At 38.9% G+C, this 25,318-nt stretch overlaps 1 protein-coding gene across 2 annotated transcripts; it reads left to right on the top strand.

The window, feature by feature from the left end:
* Nucleotides 1-808: 808 nt before the first annotated feature.
* On the top strand, nucleotides 809-24,983 carry fmr1 (fragile X messenger ribonucleoprotein 1). Of its 2 annotated transcripts, XR_009797105.1 has the most exons (16): nucleotides 809-1,251; nucleotides 7,012-7,064; nucleotides 7,171-7,264; nucleotides 7,424-7,495; nucleotides 11,400-11,548; nucleotides 13,402-13,495; nucleotides 13,685-13,801; nucleotides 13,925-14,095; nucleotides 14,977-15,055; nucleotides 15,902-16,062; nucleotides 16,598-16,684; nucleotides 16,834-17,059; nucleotides 17,203-17,397; nucleotides 18,525-18,604; nucleotides 20,663-21,163; nucleotides 22,658-24,983. XR_009797105.1 is itself a non-coding variant. In XM_061834868.1 (15 exons), the coding sequence occupies exons 1-15, from the start codon at nucleotides 1,201-1,203 to the stop codon at nucleotides 20,852-20,854; spliced, it is 1,821 nt and encodes a 606-aa protein (XP_061690852.1). In that variant the 5' UTR covers nucleotides 809-1,200; the 3' UTR covers nucleotides 20,855-24,983. The 2 variants fall into 2 exon arrangements, 1 of the variants encoding a protein (XP_061690852.1); XM_061834868.1 differs by having other exon boundaries at nucleotides 20,663-24,983.
* Nucleotides 24,984-25,318: the final 335 nt, after the last annotated feature.

Genomic DNA, 25,318 nt, shown 5'->3' with positions numbered 1-25,318 from the left:
TGAATCAATTCATTGACAACTAATTGATGATCAAATTCAGCAACAATGAGGGTAATAATTGATTATTCATTAAGAATACCTCTCAAACCAGCTGATTTCAGCTTCTCAACAGTATACTGTATTGTATATTGATTGATTTCTCATGTCCTTTATGAAAGCAAGCTGATTACATTTAGTTTTATCTAAATAAGATATTTGCATCTAATTTTTATTTGGAAAACAGTGATCAACGTTTTCCCATATTTTCTGACATTTTATAGACCAGACCAGTGAAGTGAATCATTATCAATTTATGAAGAAAAAAAATTATAGAATTCATGGTTATTTGCAGCCATAGTATGAACAACCTCTAACTGACGTACTTCATTCAACCTGAAGTAGCCTCATAAGTGGATATCAAACTTGAAGTAGCTCTCAGTTTCAAGATGTTTGCTGAGTAGCTATATCACTCCCTCTTGTGTAACTTTGCTGAATTATTGTTTATTTTGTTTTGTTTGATCATTAAACAACCCCAAATAAAACCGTGATTAATACACATTGATCTTCGGGGGGGGGAAAAATGCACTCAAATTTCATGTAAAATTAGTTTTAATCCGATTATTTGACTCATCAATGGAATGATAGCGTAATCATTTCACAAATATTTGATCCCGACATCCCTAATCATATTTATGATAATCAAGACGTGTCCCGAACTATTCAATTATTCGATTGTTTAATATTTTTTTTTCATCCCCCTTCTCTTAATTTGAGTGAATTTAGTATTCTTATGGTTAACCTGTGGACAGCAGCACCATCAGCCTTTCGTAAATGCGAGCAGCCCAGTAGCTCAGTAGAGGAAGAAACCGGAGACGTCACATAGATGCAAGCAGCGGTAGCTGCCTCACCACTAATCAATCACACAACATTAACTATCTACTACCAGCTAACCTTGTCGCGGTCGATATATTTCGTGTGCGATTCATCCTAAATCCGAGTTTCTATATTAGCACTCATCGAAAAAGATATTCGACGGCCTTGGAGAAGCGGGGATTTGAGAGTTACCTATTTATTTGTTCCGCTCGCCTTGCATCCTTCTGGCAGCCTTTTAGCAAGCGAGAACGCTCTCCTTAGGCTGGCGTCGGGCTAGCCAGCTAGCTAGCTACTCGCATCGCTCACGGTGGTTAGCTAGCTAGCGAGCGAGCTGTGCTAACTTGCATCATGGATGAATTACTCGTGGAAGTAAGGGGAACAAGTGGTGCCTTTTATAAGGTAAGTTGTTCATTTTGTATTATTCTTTTAACTACGCGAGTCAACACGCAATGCACATACACTGTGTATTCCACGGCAAGTTAGCTTGCGAGCTAATTCCCTGTAGGACTAGCATTGATAGAGGGACCTGCTCCGGCCTCCGTGCTCCTCTCCACCCTTTGCCGGCCGGGACGAAGAAGCATGAAAAGCCGTAAACAAAAGCTACGACTGTTGGTTCGAGATTTGTGCTGAGATTGACAACAGATAATACTCTCACAGTGGATCATATCTTGGCAGTACTGAAGCACTATCAATTGAAACCTGGGCGATGCTGAACTGAGTGTAATTTAATAACAGTGAGGCAGTCGTCGAAAGGTCGTTCATTGCTAACGTTTATTCTGTTGTTCTGCATGTTATTTGGTATTCGTCCTATAGTTGACATTTATCGGATATTACAAGGCAGTCAAGGTGTTTGCTTTAAAGTAGTACGCTTTAATGTGGTGACAGGCAGCAGTTGAGTGGAAATATAACCAGGATGGTTGCTAACATGCTGCGACTGTTTGGTAATCATTTATACCTAAGCGTACAAGTCAGAGTGTGGTCTCTTGTAAGGGGCCGTTTGTCTTTCTATTGAGCATTTATGTACTGATCTGGAGGAAACACTTTTAGCTCTCTTTTTATTATACATTATATTGCTATTGAAATTGTTTATTGTTGTGCAAGTTGCATTAATAGTGGATAGTACGCCTCCATCACATTCTAGTTATTGGTTTATATCAGTGGAATTTAAACCTGGATTCCGTTAAAATAATAAAACTGAGATTATATTGATCACCTGAGGGGAGCCTTATTAAAAATATTTGGGTTGGTCATAAAGAAGCAGAGGATTATCTTTTGTTTTACTATTACTTTGAGCAAAGGTAAACAGCTGAATTTGGCATTAATAACAGCTAATATTTTCATGATTAATTATTAATATTTTCAACGTTACAGAAATTTGGTCATTTAGAAAGATTGTTCCTATAGTTGTTCATTTCACCATTTTCTTGGACAATAATCAGTCGGGGAAAATGAACAATCAAATATTCATTCAATAGTTATTGAAGACTTTGTTCAATGGGTGTATCTTTCCAGACGCAGTAATTGTTTGGGACAAATGGTTTTGTAAATAATCTCTCCATATTAATTTATCATCACAATGTTTTCTCTGTTTTATTTTATTTCAAGGATTATCCCATTTACAACACACACTTTAAAACCTCAACATTCCACATTATTCAGATCGATGTACAAACCCAATTCAAATGAAGTTGAGATGTGTTAAACAAATGAAAACAGAATATAATGCTTTTCAAATAATGTTCAACCTATTTGTAATTGAATACACTGCAAAGACAAGATATTTAATGTTCAAACTGATTTTTTTTTTTTTTAAAGCAAATATTCATTAACTTGGAATTTTATGGCTGGAACACATACCAAAAAAGCTGAGACAGGGTCATGTTTGCCACTGTTACAGCATATTTTTTTGTAACCATTTTTTTGGAAACTGAGCAGACTTATTGTTGAAATTTTGTCAGTGGAATTATTTCCCATTCTTCGTTGATGCACAGCTTCAGCTTTTCAACAGTCCTGGGTCTCCGTTGTCATACATTACGCTTCAGAATGCACCGCATATTTTCAATGGGAGACAGGCAGGCAGGCCAGTCTAGTACTCGTGCTCTTTTACTATGAAACAACACTGTTGAAAATGTGCAGAATATGGTTTGGGATTGTCTTGCTGAAATAAGCAGGAGGGTCCATGAAAAAGATGTTGCTTGGGAGTGCGGCATATGTTTCTCCAAAACCTGTATGTACCTTTCTGCAATAATGTTGTCTTCAGAAATAAGCAAGTTATCCATGCCATTGGCACAAACAGAGCCCTATTCCATCAGAGATGCTGGTTTTTGGCCCAGAGGACACCATGTCCATTATTTCCACAAACAATTTGAAACGTGGACTCGTCGGACTACAGAATACGTATCCACTTTGCATCTGTCCATCTTGGATGTGCTCGGGCCCAGAGAAACCGGATGCGTTTCTTGGTGGTGTTGCCAAATGACATTTGCTATGCATAATACAATTTTAAGCTTCATTTTCAGATGTAGCGCCGAAATGTATTTACCGGCATCATTTGTTCCTGAGATCAAATAGCGATATCCTTCACACATTGTCGGTTTTTGATGTGGATCGAAGGTCACTGGCATTCTCTGTTGGATTTCGGCCTTGTTGGTTACATGCATTGATTTCTCCAGATTCTCTGAACCTTTCGGTGATATTACAGAGCGTAGATTACAAAATCCCTAAATTGCTCGACTGTTTTCTCTTGTACTTGTTCACAAAGAGGTGAACCTCTTCCCATCTTTGCTTCTAAATGACTGAGCAATTCAGGGAATCTCCTTTTATACCGACTCATGGCACCCACCAGTTTCCAATTAGCCTCTTCATGTGTGAGATGTTCCAAATGAGTTTTTGATGAGCGTTCCTCAAGTTTCTGTCTTTTATGCCACCTGTCCCAGCTTTTTTAGAATATGTTTCAGACATAAATTTCCAAGTTAATTTGCTGAAACCAATAAAGTTTGAACATTAAATATCTTCTCTGTAGTCTATTCAATTAAATAAAAGTTGAACATGATTTGCAAATCATTGTATTCTGTCTTTATTTAACAAAATTTTTACATCAGCATGTACTTCAGCAGTGTGTATAAATGTTTTTTTGTGTGCAAATAAAATATTTTGGATTATTGTACTCTTCAGAGTCTTCCTGATTGCTTATTTTATGTTCAAATCAAAAAGATTCCCTGCGGGTGCCTGGGGATCCCCCCAGACTCCTCCAATGTTTTTTTCCTTTTTTTTTTTTTTTTTTTTGGGTCACCATTTTCATGCACGTCTGAGATGCAGCTAAGGTATTTACCACGTTTTAGATCTGGCTAGAAACTTAGCCTGTCTACAACGTCAGGATTTAGGGATGGCCTGGTATGTTAAAATGCCCCCCAACCTAAAATCTCTACTGTGTAGGAGAGTGAGGAATTTCTTAGCTATGCTGTATTATTAATCCATTTCATGTTTCATCCACCATTGAAGTAGATCAGCATCTCAATTAAAAACAAAAGGATTTTTAACTGCATGTTTTTTTTCCAACCATATACCTCTCTATTTATAGAGTTGAAGACAGAACTTTACATACACTGTGCAAAAACACACATTTTATTTTTTTTTCCTCACTGTCAGAGGACAAATCAGACAAAACCTCTCCTGTTTCACGTCAGCCACGATCACCAAAATTATTTAAATTTGTTCAATGCCACAATAATGACAGATTTTTTTTTTTTTTAGAGAAAAGCACATTATTTTCTTCAAAGTCAAAAGTTTACATACATTTCCTTCGAATCGAGTACAATTTCCTTTGAACTGCATGACTTTGGTCAAACATTTTGGGTAACCTTCCACAAGCCTCTGACAGTACCAATCACTCACATTTGACGAGCGTGACTGCGCTCGTGCGCCTCCATGCTCGCAAATCTGCACAGTCGAGCACGAAAAATCACACGTGTGAAATTTTTTACGAGTAAAAAAAATGGATATTGAACGACGTCGCTTATTTTGTGTAGTCTTGACATTCATTTACTTGTTTATTTCATAAACGTTGTTAACTAAACATGCCTGCTCCTAAACAACCAGTTTTCACCCAGAAACAGGAAATGTGAGTTAACCGTACTGAGCATGTACGGAAGTTAGCCCGAAAATGCATGTTCAGAGCTGCTTCACGTACTGCAAGCGCATTTACGTCTAAAGTCGTCAACGTAATGAGCCATGTCAAAGGAAATTCAGTTACGCCAAGGGTGCTCAAAGCGTCAATCGCGAGGCAGTGTGACGGCGTGCCCCAAAAAAATAAGATGTCAGACTATCATCCACCTCGTCGCTTGATTCAGGTGTAGCCAATACATCAAGCGCATGCAAATAAAGGTGCGTTGTAGCAAACCAGCCTCTTACTGGTATTTAAGGCAGTCCCGTGAGCTATGCTGCTCTCCTCCCAGCCCCCCACAACAATACATCACGATTGCCGACAGGAATGTTTGTTCCAATGTATCGGTAGCTTGTTCCCACTAACACCGATTATGTTGAGCTAAACTTTCAGCATCTTCAAAACATTGCGGGTATAGACTGTTCATTTTTATTCCTTGACAGGCCAATGCATTTAACTTTTCTTCAGATCAAGAATTTTTATTTGCTGAAAAGTTTTAAATACTGTTATATCATGTTCTATTAATATCACTTGAAATTTGAAATGATCATTTCTGAGTTTGAAATTTTAATTTTCTATTTTAGTCGTACTTTTTTTAATTTTATTTTTAATTTACAGTTATGTTAATCCAGTAAATTATTTTAAGGTCTTGAGATTCCATCCCTAATCACACCAGCAACTTTATCTACGAGCATGACTGACCACACCTGTGCATTTTTCAAATGTGAGTGACTGCAGTACTCTGCTGGAGTCCTGGCCCATTCCTCCTGACACAACTCGTGTAACTGAGTCAGGATTGTCAGTTGCCTTTCTCGCACATGCTTTTTCAGCTGTGCCCACAAATTTTCGATGGGTTTCAGATCAGGGCTTTGTGATGACCACTCCATGACATTGACTTTTTTCATCCTCATGCCACTTTTGAACCATTTTGGCAGTATGCTTTGGGTCATTGTCCATTTGGAGGACGCATTTGCGCTCAAGGTTTTACCTTCCTGGCCAATGTCTTGAGATGTTACTTTAATAGCTTCATGTAGTGTTCTTTCTATATGATGCCCTCTTTTTTTTTTTTTTTTTTTTAACCAAGAGCTCCAGTTTCTGCTGCAGCAAAACAGCTGCCACCTGCATGCTTCACAGTTGGTATGGTGTTCTCAGGTCTACAAGCAGAAAAGGTTTAGTCTGATTATACTTCAGACTGAGACAGAAAAAAATGAATTGTTTTTGCACAGTGCATGTACACTTCTGGCTTCAACTCTGTGTGTGTGTGTGTGTGTGTGTGTGTGTATGTGTGTAATCCCTCGTTTTTTCGCGGTTAATTGGGACCACCCGTGAAAAGTGAAAAACCGCAAAGTAGAGGGACATGTATGTTTATGTGGGTACCAGAACGTTAAAAATGTAAACAGTGTTTGTACTTTGCATATTTAAGACAAAAACAGATGTTTAAATTTTAATCAAAACCTTAAATATTATACAGTACTATAAATGTAGAACAAATTATAAAACACTATTATATTACTTTATCGTTACAATTCGTCACCCAGATACTCTTCTGCTGGAGGCGCTGGCGATGGTGCCCAATTTTTGTGTTCGTGTATGTAGGTGCCAGAATGTTTAAAATATGTCAGCAGTACACTATTTATACTTTGCATACTTGAGACAAAAATTACAACATTACAAGTGTCTAGTTAAATCTCTCTCTATACAATAATCCCTCTCTACTAAGCGAATCACCTATCGTGGATTCAGTCCATCGCCAACATACATTAGTACAGTGCTGTGGTAGGAAGGCGCAATGATCTGATATCTTCTGCTGGAGGTTCTGACGGTGTAACTGAATTTTTTTATATACATTTAAAAACAGTATTTACAATTAGAGCTTATGTAAAGCTGTCCATACACTTTGATGGGCATGAAAAACCATTTCGACTTACGTTTGCCACCTGAGACCCAGAATGTCTTCCCGTAACACGGCTTTAATTTGACATCTGTGTTTCTTTTAGGCATTTGTGAAAGATGTCCATGAAGGCTCAATTACAGTTGCATTCGAAAACAAGTGAGTGATTTGAAGCTGTTAACAATCTACAATACAATGTAAAATGCAGCAATGTCATTAGTGTTGGTGCAGCCAGTGATCAATTAAATGTGTGATTCCATAACAGCTGGCAGCCAGAGCGCCAGATTCCATTCCAGGATGTACGATTTCCTCCTCCAACAGGGTTCTGCAAAGAGATAAATGAGAACGATGAGGTCGAGGTGGGATTTTTACTGATTTCATGTTAGCCTTAATGAGATGGAAACAACTTGAATAATGATTACATTTTCCAGTTTTGTCAGTTGCACCTAGTTTTTATTTGTATTCTGTTTTTTTTCTTGTTCAGATATGAGATGAGTAATACTGTGTGGGTTTTACAGGTATATTCTAGGGCGAATGACAAAGAGCCATGTGGATGGTGGCTGGCTAAAGTTCGCATGGTCAAAGGAGAGGTAGGACTCAGTCCCAAGCATTTCACTTTGATTTCTGTATTTCTACTTGTCTTTCCATTTACAGTATGTCAGTAGGTGCGACTTGCATATGTCAAAACCAGGAGAATGAAGTAGAGGAATTCTGTTGGTCGAAAATGGTGCAGTCATTGGTGTATAAATGTTGGTGTATATGGGCAGATGTGAACTTGTGTAATGGGTTTTAGGCACTGTCATGGTATAGATGAAGTGCTATATAAGTACTCTATATGCTATTTACCACAGGTTTGGTAGACATCTCCCCTTTCATTTCAGGTTTTGTAATGAATCACAAATAATCCATTCAATTCAATTATTATTAATATTAAATTTAATTTCATCCATCCGTTCATCCCTAAAAACATGTCTTTGTACTGGGGGGAAAAAAAAAAAAATCTTCGACTTTTCACTTATTGTCCTGTTCAGCAATACCTTGATATAATCAAAAATATATTCAATCATGAAAGATACAGTGAGCAGAATAATAAAAAAGACAAACAGCCAATTTTTAAGAAAATTTTCTGGAGGGGGAGCATAATTTGATGAGAGTCTGGTTAAAGGTGGGTGACATGGTGGTGACTGGTTTGCACATCTGCCTCATAGTTTTGAGGACCCAGGTTCAAATCCAGCCCTGCCTGTGTGAAGTTTGCATGTTCTTGCTGTGTCTACATGGGTTTTCTCTGGGTACTCCAGTTTCCTCCCACATCCCAAAAACATGGATGCTAATGTGATTGAAGAGTGTGACTGGTGGTCTTCTGTGCCCTGCGATTATGCGAGCGACCAGTTCAGGGTGTAAACCACCTCTCGCCTGAAAATAGCTGGCATAGGCTTGAGCACACCTTCGACCCTAGTATGGATAAGCAGTACGGAAAATAAATCAATGTTAATTTAACCGTTAGTCACAATAAGGTAACTCGAATCATTCGTCTATCAGAAACACAGTGGTTTCACTCGTGTTTTACCATTGTCTGAGAACAAGGACATTATTCCCGGTAAAAACTTGGTCCTGGTGGAAGTCTGTTATCTGCTGCAGAACACTCGAGTGATCAGTAGAGTATTTTTAATATAACAAATCTAATGGAGCCTTATCTTTAAATCATTCCAGTCCTGGCACTTCATTCGCTCCGAGATTGTTCGTGAACAGCAATTTTTCCAGTTAACATTATTGAGTGGTCCACTTTGAGCTGTATCCCTTTCATGCCGTAACAGTTTTACTGTGTCATAGTGGAAATTGCAAGATTCTGCTACGGTTTCTTCGTATTATAATTGAAAAGTTGAACAGTCAAACAGAAGTTAATTAAGCGCTAATTGTGAACAGGATGAGAAAAGTAAATCATTACACCTCTAAAACAATGAACATTAAATATGATTGGGCTGTAGTGGTAGACCCTGTGAGGGAAGGACAAGGACACAAGAAGAAGCGTGCAGGACAAGGGTCGTGACAACTGAAGTGTGTTGGCATTGACTCGGTGAATTATAAAAGCCGATAGTAGGAGAGTAGAAGTGATGGGATGCAGAAGCAATTTGCATATTGATGTTATTTCTCGTAACAATTGAGTCGCCCCACACCCACTGAAAAGGTCCTCAGGGTGTGGGCTTGTGGACACATGCAAGTGAATTGACAACGTTTACATCCACAAAGACTTACAGAAGTGTCCTGTAATTGACCCCTCCATACAGGGCACTTTACCACGCCTCCTGAAGTGACGTCACGCCACGTGCGCTCACGTAAGACAAACAGTAAAAATGGCAAATACAATACAATACATTCTGAACTGAGACAGACTCTATGCTTCTGATTTCATTCAAATCAACGATATAGATTCTAAATAATACATTCTTAACTGAGAGAGACGCCATGCTTCTGATTTCATTCAATCATTCACATGTAGCAATGTTATGCTAGCGCAGAACGTCTCATTCATTTATACGAGACGTGTATTAAAAATCAAATTTAGGGCATATCTTCGTGCAAACAGTCTGGTTAAGCTTCTGGCCGCGAGCCAGCAAGAAATAAATACGTTTGTGCAGTCCGATCATTGCTTAATATCGCTCAACAAAGAATAAGTGTGGCAGTCGTTCGCACGTAGCAATGTTATGCTAGCGCAGAACGTCTCATTCATTTGTACGAGACGTGTATTAAAAATCAAATTTAGGCCATATCTTTGTGCAAACACACTCTGGTTAAGCTTCTGGCCGCGAGCCAGCAAGAAATCAATACGTTTGTGCAGTCCGATCATCGCTAAATATCACTCAACAAAGAATAAGTGTGGCAATCGTTCGCACGTAGCAGTGTTATGCCAGCGGAGAACGTCTCATTCATTTATACGAGACGTGTATTAAAAATCAAATTTAGGGCATATCTTCGTGCAAACACCGTCTGGTTAAGCAATTGACCCCTCCGTACAGGGCACTTAACCACGCCTCCTGAAGTGACGTCACGCCACGTGCGCTCACGTAAGACAAACAGTAAAAATGGCAAATACAATACAATACATTCTGAACTGAGACAGACTCCATGCTTCTGATTTCATTCAAATCAACGATATATTATAGATTCTAAATACAATTATATTCTTAACTGAAAATGGCAAATACAATACAATACATTCTGAACTGAGACAGACTCCATGCTTCTGATTTCATTCAAATCAACGATATATTATAGATTCTAAATACAATATATTCTTAACTGAGAGAGACACCATGCTTCTGATTTCATTCAATCATTCACACGTAGCAATGTTATGCTAGCGGAGAACGTCTCATTCATTTATACGAGACGTGTATTAAAAATAAAATTTAGGGCATATCTTCGTGCAAACACCGTCTGGTTAAGCTTCGGCCGCGAGCCAGCAAGAAAGCGACACGTTTGTGCAGTCCGATTATCGCTCAACAAAGAATAAGTGTGTCAATCGTTCACACGTAGCAGTGTTATGCTAGTGAAGAACTTCAAATTCATTTATACGAGACATGTATTGAAAATCAAATATAGGGCACACCTTCGTGCAAACATATGTGTTCCGGTTGATATTAGATGAATTTAGTTGATGATGCGGTCTTCCACAAAGTTTGATCCATCGAAGGCATTTTTCGTACTGGGTCTTCGGTTTTGGAAAGGGTACGAATCGAACTCCACCAACTAGCCTTTCAGGATACCTGTCGTCACTATTACAAAGTCCGTGACTACACCTCTTAACCATATTTTTTGTTAAATAACCCAAACACGCGATAAAACGCTAACTAACTCTATACTGGACCATGCAATGTTGTCTGAGAAAATGGCGGGAGCAAAAACGGGCTTTGGTCGATGCAGATCTCTGGCCTCTGATTGGTCAGTGACGCGGATTGCGCAATATCCACGGAGGGATCAATTGCCGTGCCCGCACCACGGAGGCTGAGGACTCCACGTAAACAATTAAGGGGCAGAATCAGGCCCATGGGTCCACTTGAAGCAGCCCAGTGGACGGACACATCCCACACCATGGAATTCCATGCTGGTTCACCCGCCCCACCCAGGCACCCTGGCAACTAGTCAAACGGAGGGGGCGGCAGTGACCCAATGCCACTTCCCCAGATGAATGCATTTGTTGATAAACGATTTATGAACTATAAAACTTGCAGCCGCCTCCGGGTGAACAAGATCTGCGAGCTACTCATTTTGAAAACTGGAATAATAGTCTGAAGCAATTTTAGAGTACCAAATCTTTGCAACATTATTTTACTTTGATATAAGGATTCCTCATGTATTTTGGATTCATTTTTGCATTAAGTGTTAATAAAAAAAGACTGAGTGAATGAATGCCATTTATTGTTGATGAATGTTTTCAATGCCTCCTGTCCTCTTCATTGGTCCCTGTTGATATACTTTTTGTTGTTTTATGTCTAGTTTTACGTTATAGAGTATGCTGCATGTGATGCAACATTAAATGAGATTGTGACGCTGGAGCGGTTACGGCCCATCAATCCCAACAAACCAGCCACCAAAACTACATTCCTCAAGATCAGACTGGACGTCCCTGATGATCTACGGCAGATGTAAGTTTCCCATATGCATAAGCATGGGTATGTGGGTATTTTCACCCTGACAGACTTTTGTGTGTGCATGAATGCACATAAATCATAAAGCTATTTTTAATACCTCACACAAAAGTAAATATGAGATACATTTTCTAAATGAGTATTTTATTAAGGGGAAAAAAAATAAAAACCGTCTCAATGTGGAAAAAGTAATTACTCCCTTCCCTACAATTACAGCAGTCACATTTGAAAAATGTATGGGTCTGGTCAGTCATGCTCGCCGATATTGCTACAGGTGTGGTCCACCAATCATGCCCGCAGATATAAAGTTGTGGGTGTGATTAGGGATGGAATCTCAAAACCTCAAAATAACAATGAAAATGTCAACAAACAAAAAAAATACATTGCTAACTAAACCAAGCCAAATATGAACTAGAAATTTGAAACTTCGCTTGCAATTTTTTTTTTTTTTTTTTTGACCCATTATGATATCCCCGTCTGTTTTTCTTGGTGTATAACTGAATTATTGCTTGCAGAATATCTTTAGCAATGCATGTTGAAAGCTGAATGATGCTCCCAAACAGTTTTAAGGTTAATGTTATGTTACCTCCTATATTTAAAATACAGAAATATTTTTTTGTGCACTGCATTGTCTGTGCTTTCATCCTGGATCAGGCTGTACCAAGGTGGAATTTTAACATTATACACCATCTCATGCTGTACTTTCTACTTTGGCTTCAGACCAGACCTTTTTTACTCAGAAACGAGAAAATCACATCATGTTTCACCATTTTTTCTTCCATTATTCACATACCCCGACATTCATTAAAGCAACAGCACTTATTTGTTTTTATTAATACTTTTACCATTATAATCAAGAGAAAGCAAGCAGCATGTCGAAATCTCTTTGCTCTACGTTCCCCAGACTGTGTGGGTGGACGGTGTTTGTAATTATGACTGTCTTCCTTTAAGAGCTGAAGAGGGGCAGAGTCGGGTAAACTAGCGGAAACCTTGTGCTTCTGTGTTTGAAAAAAAAAAAAAAAAAAAAAAAAGTCAGGCTGTGCTTCACTGCGCTGGATAAGTTTTCATGTGCGCTGGGAATGTCTTTCTACTTGTAACAAATTTTACACACGTGATTTTTCGTGCTCGACTACAGATTTGTGAGTGCAATGGCGCGCAGGTGCGATCACGCCCATCAAATCACAGTGACTGATTACAGTTCAGTTTTACTAGCCACACGTAACCGTGATCACAGCTGTTAATCAGGAAATCTTTTAAATACTTCGTCTAACAAAGAAGCCCTGCACGATCTCCAAAATTCATCATGATTCATCAGTTAACACCAACACTCCATTTCATTTATTGCGGCCCAAGGTAGCGGAACCAGTTATTAGGTTAGTAAGTAAGTTACTTTTTTTACATAGAGCCATCAGATAGTTTTAATTTTTTTCCCTTGCTAAAAAAAAAATCATCATAAACTGTAAAACTACAAAGAAAATTTTGTATGTATTTGGGTTGTTTTTTTTTTTTGATATGAAAATTGGTATCATCAGAAACATTTCAGTTCGATAAATATGTTAAAAATGGCATCAGGTAGGGGGCACCTGCTTTATAATAGCATTGTATATTGAACAATTCTGTATTTCATTTAGGGTTGGGTTACATATTTGAATTTTATCTAAACTCTTCGCTCCATGGCACACATTAATCACTGGTAATTTTGTCAAAGGTCTTTAGTTTCTAATTTGTTGTGGTGATCATGCCAAAAACCATTTTTTTCACGTGGCATGACACAAATGTTTTCCTTGCATTTTTAAAGAAACAAGATTGGCAATGTAATATAAGCATGACTGTTCACTCCTTGATATCAGGTGCTCGAAGGAATCGGCACATAAAGACTTCAAAAAGGCTGTGGGAGCATTCAGTATCACCTATGACTCTGAGAAGAAGCAGCTGGTCATCTTGGTTCGTGTTGCTTATTCAATATTAAATACAGTTTTTTCAGAATTGCATGGGCTGTCTGGATACACTGCAGTAATGTAAGCTTTGTATTTGGCTTTAGAAAACATAGTATTTATCATCCCTGCATTTACAGTACTATTATCTCAAGTTAGAGTGTTGATGTGGGATGTGAGTTTTGTTTTGTTCTAACAGTCAGTGAATGAGATCAGTGCTAAGCGGGCCAACATGATGAGCGACATGCACTTCAGGAGCCTCCGCACCAAACTGTCTCTCATGCTGAGGAATGAAGAGGCCAGTAGACAACTGGAGGTACATGCACATAGATACACACACACTGTCGCTTCAATCTTTAATATAGGAACACTAATTGGCTCCTTCCTGCCAAGTGAAAGTACAAGTCCTACCTATTTGCTGTCATTGTGCTGCTTGCAGAGTTCCCGACAGCTGGCGTCACGGTTCCATGAACAATTCGCAGTACGTGATGATTTAATGGGGCTCGCCATCGGGACTCACGGGGCTAACATTCAGCAAGCCCGGAAAGTCCCTGGAGTCACCAATATAGACCTGGATGAAGAAACCTGCACCTTCCATATTTATGGAGAGGTATGTTGATAGCACGATTGTTATGGTTTACCAAGCAATGGATGCAGTGGGAGGAAAATGTATGTGAGCCCTAGGAAGCTTCCTACATTTCTCCATAAATTGGTCATGAAATGTAGTCTTCATGTAAATCACAAGTATTAAAAAAGTCTGCCTAAACTTATACTACACAAACAATTATTCATATATTCATTTTCCATTCTGCTTATCCTCACTTGGGTTGTGGATGTGCTGGAGCCTATATCTCAGCTATCTTCTACTGAGGGCAGACTAAATCTTAACTATTGCCAGCCAATCACAACGCGCACATAAACAAACAACCATTTGCACTCACATTTATACATATGGGCAATTTAGAGTCTTAATTTAACCTACCCTGCATGTTTTTGGGATGTGGGAGGAAACCGGAGTACGCAGAGTAAGAATGAAGCCATTACTTTTGTTTACTTTTGTTGACTTCTTTTTCTGGAGCCAGTATCCATGAAACGTACTCGCTAGCATTGACTCTTCCTCCGGTATAGCTTGCTTACAAATAAGTGCTCTCAAGTTCTTTTTGATTTACTAACTAGAATTGCATTGCCTGGTGAGAGCTGGAAACAGAAAATACTTAGCGCTACGATATGGCACAATATGTTTAGGACAGGAAGAGAGAGGACTGCATTACATAATTTCACTTGGGGTTTAGCCAGTAAGGTCTGCAGTACAAGTTGGCTCCTTAGTGTGCAGTGAATGAAAAGGGACAAAGCTTTGTGGGGGGGCTTCTTATTTCTAATGTTTTATAAAAAAAATCACATAGTATGATAAGTCTTCAAAAACATTTTTTTTAACAGACAGATGTTTTAAAATTAGTTGTTTTTTTTTTTTTTGTTTGGTGTTTATCTAAGGACCAGGAAGCTGTCCGAATTGCGCGGAGTTTCCTGGAGTTCTCTGAAGATGTCATCAAAGTTCCCCGGAACTTAGTAGGTGAGAAATTAACTGTACCAATAGGATGAGCTATCCAGTGACTGTGGCAGTGGGGGCGGTGTCCCACCAGATGGCTTTTTTTTTTTTTTTCTTGTTAATAAGTAAGGCAACACATGAATCAGTGGTGACTTGAATTGGGTTTTGTGTGGGTGTGGAAAAGGAATCAGTGAATGAGAATTTTAAGATTCAAATTAAAATGAATCTTTTAATGGCTTGCTACTCACTTTGTTCTGACGAGCTGAAACTGCTGCCACGCAACATTTACTTCACAAAATTCAAGATATCACGATTTTTAGACTGTGTATGAGGCTGACCCTATTCTGACTTCCTGCATAAACTCTAGTTGCTGCGCATGTATGTACACTTTTGGCCTCGGTGGCTGCAGTATGTAGCTCGATGGAAGTCTGTAGTCCTCTACCAAGATGATCTCCATAAAATTAGGCATCCAATAGCCAAGCCAGAAGAGCTACATGAATAATCATAGCAGCGCCATAGCCAGAAAAGAACCATTGCTGGAGTGGGTGTGGTCACATCATGAATGGGAGAAAGGTGATTGACCACAGCTTGGCAGATGAGAGCGAGCAAGTCGGTTCATCAAGAAAAACCGTGTATTGAAGTATCAAGGAAAGTGTTGCATTCCTGGTGTCAAACCACTCTTGGTCCAGAGACAACAGTAGAGGTGTTTTCCTACTTGTACTAAGGAGAAAAAGAACTGCATAATTGCTCAGTGGTCCGATGTTGACTTGGAATTATTGAAACTATATTCCGTTTTCAATGATATTCTAATGTATTGAGATGCATCTGTATATGTCCTTCGTGATAATGAAGCTACTTTTCCCTTTTTAGGCAAAGTCATTGGGAAGAGTGGTAAACTGATCCAAGAAGTGGTTGATAAGTCTGGTGTGGTGCGGGTTCGTATTGAACCAGAAAATGAGAAAAAGCCAGCCGTTTCGTCAGGATCAATGGCAGCAGCAGCAGCAACAGCGTCAGCCTCAACAACAGACGATGTGAGTCCGAAAGAAACGTGTCTAATTAGTTCAATGTATGAAACAAGGTTATAGGACAATTTTAGGCCTTTATTTAGAAAAGTATCAGAATTCTGTACTTGTAAGTGAATATTTGATTTAACCTGATGATCATTTATGTTTCTTTTCGAACATTTTTGTTTTGCATGCACAAAAAAGGCCAAAGCCAGGGAGTTGCAATTGTTGCTCATACAACGGGCTGAATTTATTTACTTTTTTCAATAATGTTGGGGTCAGTGCAAGAGGATATTGTCAACATTGATTTTATCTTTGTACAGGTGCAGAGAACGTATCATTTCTTTGTTAAATATTGAATATGCGCCCTGTGCACTTGTCTCATTACTATCTGTATTACTACTTTTTCTGAGGCACATTTTGCTCAAATAACAGCTGGTTCATTTAAAGAAAACATTTTCTTTCAAAGACAAACTTTCAATAATTTAAAAAATGAGAGCCTGCCACAGTTCAAAGTGGGTATGTACAAAATGTTTACATTCTAACATTTTTTTTTTCATAGGGAATGGTGCCCTTTGTATTTGTGGGGACCAAGGAAAGCATCTCAAATGCAACAGTACTGCTGGACTATCACCTCAACTACCTTAAGGTAGGCAAGAAGTAATTGTGTTGTACTATACACCAATCTCACATGTGATGACACAGTGGAAGTTATGTTGTCCTAAAAATATAAAGACATGGTTATTCTATTATGTTATTTAATTCTGCATGTTGACAACATTCCTCAAATGCTCACAGGAGGTGGACCAGCTTCGTCTGGAGCGTCTTCAAATTGACGAGCAGCTGAGACAGATAGGAGGTGCAGGAGGTGTAGGCGGGACGGGCCCACGCAATCTCAAAGACAAGAGCTACGTCTTTGATAATGGCACGGGCCTTGGGAGAGGTGCAGGAGGAGGGAAGCCCTATGTAGGAGGAGGTCGAGGCGGTCGAGGACGAAGAGGAGGCGGTGCTGCTTTTGCTTCAGGTGCTGTTCCTGTACGACTTCAGTCCTATACATTTATGTGGTTCACTGATATTGTACTTGATTGGAAAGTTTGAGTGCTCATGTAGGAGGAAAATGTATTTAAGCTCAGTTTACAGTGTATTTACTTGCACATTGCCCACTAGGCACCAACTCAGAGGCATCCAATGCTTCGGAGACTGAGTCAGATCACAGAGACGAGCTCAGCGATTGGTCCCTAGCTCCCACAGAAGACTTAATGACAGGAGGTGGGACATTGCCAAGACGGACAGATGGGAGGAGGAGACCTGGTGGGGCAGGACTTCGAGGGCGAGGTGGAAGAGGAAGAGGAGGATATAAAGGTAGGCAGTTTAGTTTATCTAGGACTTTTAACTTAGAGCAGCATCACATGTGGAGTTGTACTTTTATAAAAATAATAACTTAAATAGAATGTAAAACAACAGTGCGTTATGAATTCAGTGTTCAGCTCTTTCTCTTTTACTCTATTATATTGTAGCCATTTTCTAAAATATTTTTTCCCTTCATTAATGTATACACAGCACAACATATATTCACAGAAAAACATTTTTTTTTTCAGATTTATGAAAGATGAAAAACTGAAATATACAATAAGACTTTTTGCTGTGCAACTCAAATGCATCTGCCCCCAAACCCCACAGTCAGAAGTCAGGACTAATATGGAAATTCAGAAAAATTGTTGTGGAAAAAAAGTGAATTGCTTTATCTTGTTAAATCTGCAGTAATAGTTATAAATACATTACTTTACTAATAATTCATTCATCCATTTTCTGAGCTGCTTATCCTCACAAGGGTCACGGGAGTGCTGGAGCCTATCCTAGCTGTTAACGGGCAGGAGGCGGTGTACACCCTGAACTGATTGCCACCCAATCACAGGGCACATGGAGACAGACACCAGTCGCACTCACAATCACACCTAGGGGCAATTTAGAGTGTCCAATTAATGTTGTTTTTTGGGGTGTGGGAGAAAACCGGAGTGCCCGGAAAAAAACCACGCCGGCGCGGAGAGAACATGCAAACTCCATACAGGCGGTGCTGGGATTGAACGGCTGTACCACCGTACCACCTCTTTACTAATAATTGGCACAGTAATTTCTTTTTGTTTCATCAGTTGGCCTTGGTTTCATCATTTTAGGTTTAAGCCAAGAATTTTCTTTTTAGTTTATCACTAGTGTTTGCAGATGAGGCAAGTGGAGCGGTCAACAATCAACCACTTATTATCCACATTTACTTTACCTTTTTCTTTTTAATGCATTCCTGAGGTATTGGATAGTATTATGTTTCAGCAAATACACAATATCGAGGAAAGGACTAGACCTGGTCTTGGGTGCAAAAAAAAAAAAAAAATGTTGGAGACATCCCTAATCACATGACATTCAGGACATTCTTTCATGTTGGGAAACCGTAGTAGTGATAAGTGGACGTAATGTCTTGGAATGTCCTGTTTTAGGTGATGATGTGCAGTGGAGCGACCCAAGGCCTCGTCATATCAGAGAGCCCAAGACGAGAGCGCAAGAAGACAACCTACAGGTAGTCCTTTTTATCTTTTCAAGCCTGTTTACTGCCAGGACGGTGGATGACTGGTGAGCACATCTGCCTCACAGTTCTAAGGACCGGGTTCAATTCCCAGCCTCAACTGTGTGGGGTTTGCATGTTCTACCCGTTCCTGTGTGAGTTTTCCCCAGGTACTCCAGTTTTCTCCCACATCCCAAACAATGCGTGGTCAGATAGATTGAAGTCTAAAATTGTCTGTATGTGTGAATGTGAGTATGAGTTGTTATTTTTAAAAAAAATTTCTGTGTGCCCTTCAATTTGCCTGGTGACCAGTTCAGGCTGTATCTCGCCTCTCGCCTGAAGATAGCTGGGATAGGCTCCAGTATGCCCGCGGCTCTACTGAGGATAAGTGGTACGCAAAATGAATGAATGAATGTTAGGAATGTACCGATCCGATGATCGGAAATCAGGCCCAATCACACTACAAAATCAGCCTGATCAGCACCTATTTGTTCAACTATGACCTTTTAAAATGGGGAACCACTTGTTACCTTGGATTGCTGGGTGAGTTGATTGATTAAAAAAAAAAAAAAAAAAAAAAAAACGGACAGTGGGTGGAGAGTCTGAAACCAAAACAAAAGTGTTACCCCCATGCTGTCACTTCTAGGCGACACACGGTAAGGTAACACGAAAAAGGAGCCAATCTAGTTCTTGCCTTGGTTTTTTAAAAGAAAATGAGCTTTTCCGTTGTGACCATACTAACCAAGGCGGGGAATGTGTAGCGAGTAAGAAAGGAAACTGGGACTACCGGTCAAAGTTTCGCTAATGATGAAAAGGGTAGCCTTCTCAACATCAGTCTTCATTGTTCCTTATGGAGGAAGTGTCTGAACTAACTTTGAATTACATTAGTAAACAATTGTTTTGGTAGCGTGTAAACATGAAGCTAGTGTCTTGGGACAGGGATAATGTCAGCACTTTGAAAGTCTTTTTTGCCTGCCATTTTAGATTAGATTTCTCATTAATATACAACATGTAAATCAGCTTTTCTCAATTTGGATCCCATATCTTCCCTAATTTAAATGCGGAGAACAATTTGTCTCTGATTGTTCCATATTATGGCATATGATAGTACCATTCTCCGAGCTCCGGCCAGCCAAGCATTCATAGCAATCCCGCGTCCTTTCATTGCATTCAGACCTGAATCTATCGCATGTTTGAAAGTGGGGGGAAGACCACACTAACCTCTTTTTCCTCAAAGTGTAACAATGCTCATTATGGCCAAACTGTTCGGGTTTAGCTTTTTCAGACTACAGGGTGTCGCTGGAAATTGAGGTATTTGTTCATGTGTGCATTTGCAAACTGTAATCTAGTTCTAGTAATGTTACTTTTGAAGTCATGGGTTCTTCCTGGCAGAGTGGCCTCTCAGCTCATGTCTGTAAAGTACTCATTTCACTGTGGGGAATGACACACTCTTGCTGGCTTCTGCCGGCATCTTCAAAATTTCTTTTGCTTTTATTCTTTGGTTGATAATGTACATTGAGGATCAAAGCACATTCATCTCTGGGTCATAGAACCTGTTTACGTCATGACCGGTATCAGTGTAGGACATTGCTCTGGTAGTTATACTTAGGTATAATTGCTCCTGGAGATGAATGTTGTATTTTAGGTTTTTGGAAATTTCACCCAAGGATGAACCAGACTTGTGCAAGTCCCCAATCCTCGTTACGATATCTTGGCTGATATCTTTAAACTTTGTTTTTTTCAAAGCAGTGTGTTTCAGGGGTATCTAGTTAAAATAAATCCACAATTGTCTCTCTAATGACTTCAAGTGTATGTCTAAAAAAATTCTTCTCTTATCATTGTTACCTACCTTTTAGCTTACAGAAATCATTCTGGTAATCCTAATTGACCTAAAACAGAAAAAAAAAAAGTCTGATTTCATGTCTGACAGTGTGGTGAAAAGGGTTTTTTTTGGTGACTGTAGTGTATACACATTTTTTATTTTAAATGGTAAGCCTAACAAGTCGAAAACTACCAGAATTTTTTTGGGGAAACAAACATGACGCAAAATATACTTCCTCCTTCACCCCACAGATTCGTGTTGATGGGAACAACGAGCGTAGCGTGCAACATTCCTCAGGCGGCAGAGGTGGAGGGGCTTCATCACAGGGTGGGCACAGTGCTGGCGCCGAGGGGTCAATGCGCCATCAGCAGCGGCCTGTTAGAGACCGAGGAATGAAGAAGGAGAAGCCAGATGCTCCCCCTTTGGTCAACGGAGTCTCGTAGATGCATCACTGGAGGACCTTTCTCAATTAGACACCTTCAGAAACGAACTCACAGTTCTCTATCTCATACACGCCCGCGCGCGCGCACACACACACACACACACACACACACACACACACACACACGATCGTTCATTAACCTTCCACAGTTTTTCTGCTTTTTGCTTTTTTTCAGTTTTTGTCACTTGCTTTGTTTAGACAGGAGCTTCCATCCGCATGGAAGGTTTTTGATGATGAAGACCACTGCCTGTCTGCTACCTCTGTACTGCAGCTGGCTGGTCTGGGACCGAATGGAAGTTTTCCTCCCACAGTGAGAAACCAATGAATCTAATGTGTAGTTACATGCATCACTCTGCTAAATTAGCTCAAGAAGCAACATGGATGCACATCATGCTTCACTTTCTTTGCACCACTTAGACCATATGGTTGGGGGACTGGTAAACCATGACAATTGTATTGGGAGCACTGCAGCCCAAACATACTGTAGTCTGACACCCTAGAACTGGCAAGGCGATGTAAAGCATGCTTGCAAATTCACATGGTAGGTCTGGGTGTCGATCAATACCATCTTCTGTTTGTTCATACAAAGATACATACACACACATTAACAGAATGTCCCTCATCTTCGGACAGTCCTCCTTGCAGCAAAGGCTTAACAGCTTTTTCATATCTGTTGCTGCTTTTTGGACAAATACAAGCAAGATGAAAGTGTTGGATTTCAAACACACACAGCACACACGACACACACATCTCAATGCATTGACATGATCTGCTCGTTGACATCTTGTTTTGGAAATGTCTGCTCCCACTGACTGGACATGCTTTTACATCCCAGTTGGCAAATAAGCATGCATCCTCCCCGTGGATTTTTCCAGGCCCACGTTGAGAAGACTAAATCAGTGTTGAGTTAATGTCAGGGTAGATAAAACCCTTCATTGAGTTTGAGAAGGAAACATTTATAGATACATTTTTTGATCTTTTATTTACCGTAGTTATCTTCAATTGGAAGAACCTTGTTTAGTACACTACTTGGTTCCCTCCGATGATTTTTTTCATAATAGATGTGCAATTTTTTTTGCGGTGCTTTTCAAGTGTCGCCACATTTTTCTCCATCGTTTTGTCTCCCGTTGCCTCTGTATTAGTCCCATTGGCCTTTTCAATTGTGGAACACTCGCATATCCATCCATAAATCAGTATCAGCTAACACAAATCCATGGCACGCAGATGCAAATCTACTCCAACAAAAAGTCTACAACAAGAGTGAACCAAATCCATTTCATGCTGTGGTCATGTGTGGTAGAACAAATTCCTCCTTTACGATATGTCATCCATTAAATAATCTGGAAATTGGTAGTATGTAACCAGTTTAACAGAAAGGATCATGAAATTAAATTTATGAACCAACACTGACCGAATCGAAGGCAAGAAAATTCTTAATCTGGTTTGTGTAACACAATGCAATGTCTCTGGCTTGTTGACTGATGATATGCATGTCATAGCCATTCTGTTCCTGTTATATGACTCACGTATTACATCCTGTTTTGGCATCATGCAGCCTGAATTTTTTTATTCTTTGTGTGTTTTGATGATTCAAGCGGCGCTCCATTTCCCACAAAAATTCCTGATGCATCTGTCAGGAAAAAGTAACGCAACTTTGAAACTAGATTCTAAGACTTATTTGGATCACAATCAGTAGTTCCTCTGAGGCTTTTAAAGGTTGTTTACATCTCTGTGCCTTGGAATTGTGCATCTCTGCCCTTTTTACAAGCACTGACTGATGTATGATTTTGTTTCAACTTTTTAGGCCCATGCAACATTCTTTTCTGTGCCACTCTGGATCTATACAAGTCTCGTCCTCACAACCCAGTTTCTGAGGCCAGTATTCCTTTCTTGTGCTTGCTTTTACAGAAATCTGATTTGTGATTCTTTTCACTGTTTAGCTTTCACTCTGCAGCCAGGCTGCGTTTTTACAGTTAGCATTTTCTGTAATACATCAAGAAAGTGGTTTGAGTACAAATAACCTTTTTGCTGTCCTTAAAGCATCAACAGAATGAAGTTTTGTTGAAAAGGAGAGGTGGCATACTGTGTATATAATGATGTTATAAATTGTCTGGAAAAAAAAAATTGTACTATTGTTTCAAATGTGCACTTACCCTTTTCTTTCTTTTGTTGCTGTTTGATATCAGTTAAATGCTAGATCTCTTTATAATAAACTTGCTGTACAAAAGTATCCTCCATAGCACGATTGAGTCACATTGATAGTGAATGTCCAAAGCGCTGCGGCAGAGGTCCAAAACTAGTACATATTTACAACACAGAGGAAGAATTTCACAAGGAAGAATGAATATATAAACATATACTGTAAAGTGTCTCAAGGAATGATAAAGAAGAAAATTATTACTGCATTTAATGTCCATAATGCATTTCCATATTATTACATTTTAGCAGTGTTTCAGCTGTAGGTTTTTCGTTTAAAATCTATGACGGACATGAGGTTTTAAGCAGTTGTCAGGGGCGAAATGCATCAGGCCCGCTGGAATTGTTTTTGGTTTTGACAAGGCTAAATCAGTTTTTTCAAGTTTGCTTTGACGATTTTAAGCTTGCTCTCCACGTAGTAGAAATCTAGACTAAAATCATTTCATTTTTAAAGGTTGCCAGATGCACGCAATCTTTAATCGTTTCATTTATCGTTTGAGAGGTATAGTGGAGACATTGCAAAAAATCTTGAACCTTCATTCGAAAATAAAATACACATTTACTATCCATTGTTGTGACAGAATCAAATATTTGTGAAGAAAACCATTTTCTTGTTGTTTTAGCATATAAAATGAAAGTATCTGACCTCTAATACTCCATGTCATCAATCAACCAGGAAAATTGTCGTTCATAGTTTTTTTTTAACACCCGGGATTAGTAAAAGGGAAGGATTAAGATATGGTGTATGTCATGTTACATTCCAGTTTAAGACTTAAAAAAAAAAAAAAAAAAAAAAAAAAAAAAAAAACTTGTTTTGAAAGTTGAAATCAACTTTTCAACAGTAGGTTCATTTGTCCATTGTTGTGTTCATAGGGGTCCATAATTTAAAAAAAAAAAAAAAGTCACATTACAGAAAGCAAAGTTTGTGCTATCATAGAAAATGTACAGTGAGCTGGGAGGTGAGAAACTTGCATGCTGCCCATGTATAGTCAGTAAGGAAACGGTGCGATGGAATCATCTTGGCAGATGAAAGTGTCGTCATTCTAACACTCCTTCTGGCAAGGTTTATGCTAATGTATCCGTTAATTGTTAGAAACAAAACTCTTTGGGTGAGTAGACATGACTGGTCAACTGAAAAAAGTCACGCATAAAAGCAGCACCATCAATGACAACAATTTAACAGATAATATTCAATTATGGAAATGCAACACGATTGTCTTATGGTTTGTGTGTTTATTCTTTTGGTAAACTCTGTGGATTCAGGCTCACTGTTTTAAAAAAAAAAACATGAAAACATGAATGCTTCATCAGGATATTAAGTATACATGACTTCTATTGGTATGTAATATTTGCAGATTGGCTGTTGTCTGTAAATTCTTCCTTTATGACTGATACCAACAATAGTGATAGCCTGGATCAGAGGTCCAATGGTTATCCCCTTTCAATAAACTTAAAATATTGGTCTTTACGAGGGGGAAATGTGTTGGATTGACTTTTTAGGTAATTTTACAAAAAAATGGTTCAACCGAGTTGGAGTAAATGGAGGTGAACATGGTTGTTTAAATATTAAAAAGTAGTTTTTTTTTTTTTTTTTTAATGAAGATGGTGTCTACCTGCTCACTGTTGCTCCGATCCGAACATTTTTGAGGAGTGTCACAATGGTTTGTGAGACGAATGTTAAATTCCAATTATAGGACTTGATTTAAAGAAGTCTCAGACTTGTATGAGTAAAACCTGATTATGACTATTGTAAATGGCAATATTTAATGACAGATGGGTAAATGCGGTCTTAAGATCCAGAATTGCTTCCCTCAGTCAGCATCAACTCCACAACTGAAGGTGACCAACTTTGACTTGTACTTGCTTGCCACGCTGCAGCAAATATTTCTTCTCACTCCAGAATGTATAATGCAAAAAAAAAAAAAAAAAAACAATACTAACTTGACACATTGCTGGCTGTTTAACAGAAAAGCAGGAAGGCAAGATGTAAAAAAAAAAAAAATTGTGTACATATACTTCAACCAGGGTAGTCTAAAAATCTGTAAATCTTGTGAGCACTTTTGGGCATTTTTTTGTTTCCCTATGTAAATACTACTTACTAGCATTTAAGGTGTTTGGGTTTACATGTCTGGTTATAGTGCAATATATTTTGTATGCAACCAGTTTCAATAAACAAAAATTTGATCTTCTGATAACTCTGGCCTCAACTTTGTATTGTACAATTGTTTTGTATTTTATTTTCATGCTGTATTTTATCAGGTTTTCTAAA

Source organism: Syngnathoides biaculeatus, chromosome 11 (assembly GCF_019802595.1).
Source record: "Syngnathoides biaculeatus isolate LvHL_M chromosome 11, ASM1980259v1, whole genome shotgun sequence".
In the NCBI taxonomy this organism is placed as follows: Eukaryota; Metazoa; Chordata; class Actinopteri; order Syngnathiformes; family Syngnathidae; genus Syngnathoides; species Syngnathoides biaculeatus.
The sequence above is the reverse complement of the archived record's forward strand: the minus strand, read 5'-3'. Positions and strand labels throughout refer to the sequence as shown.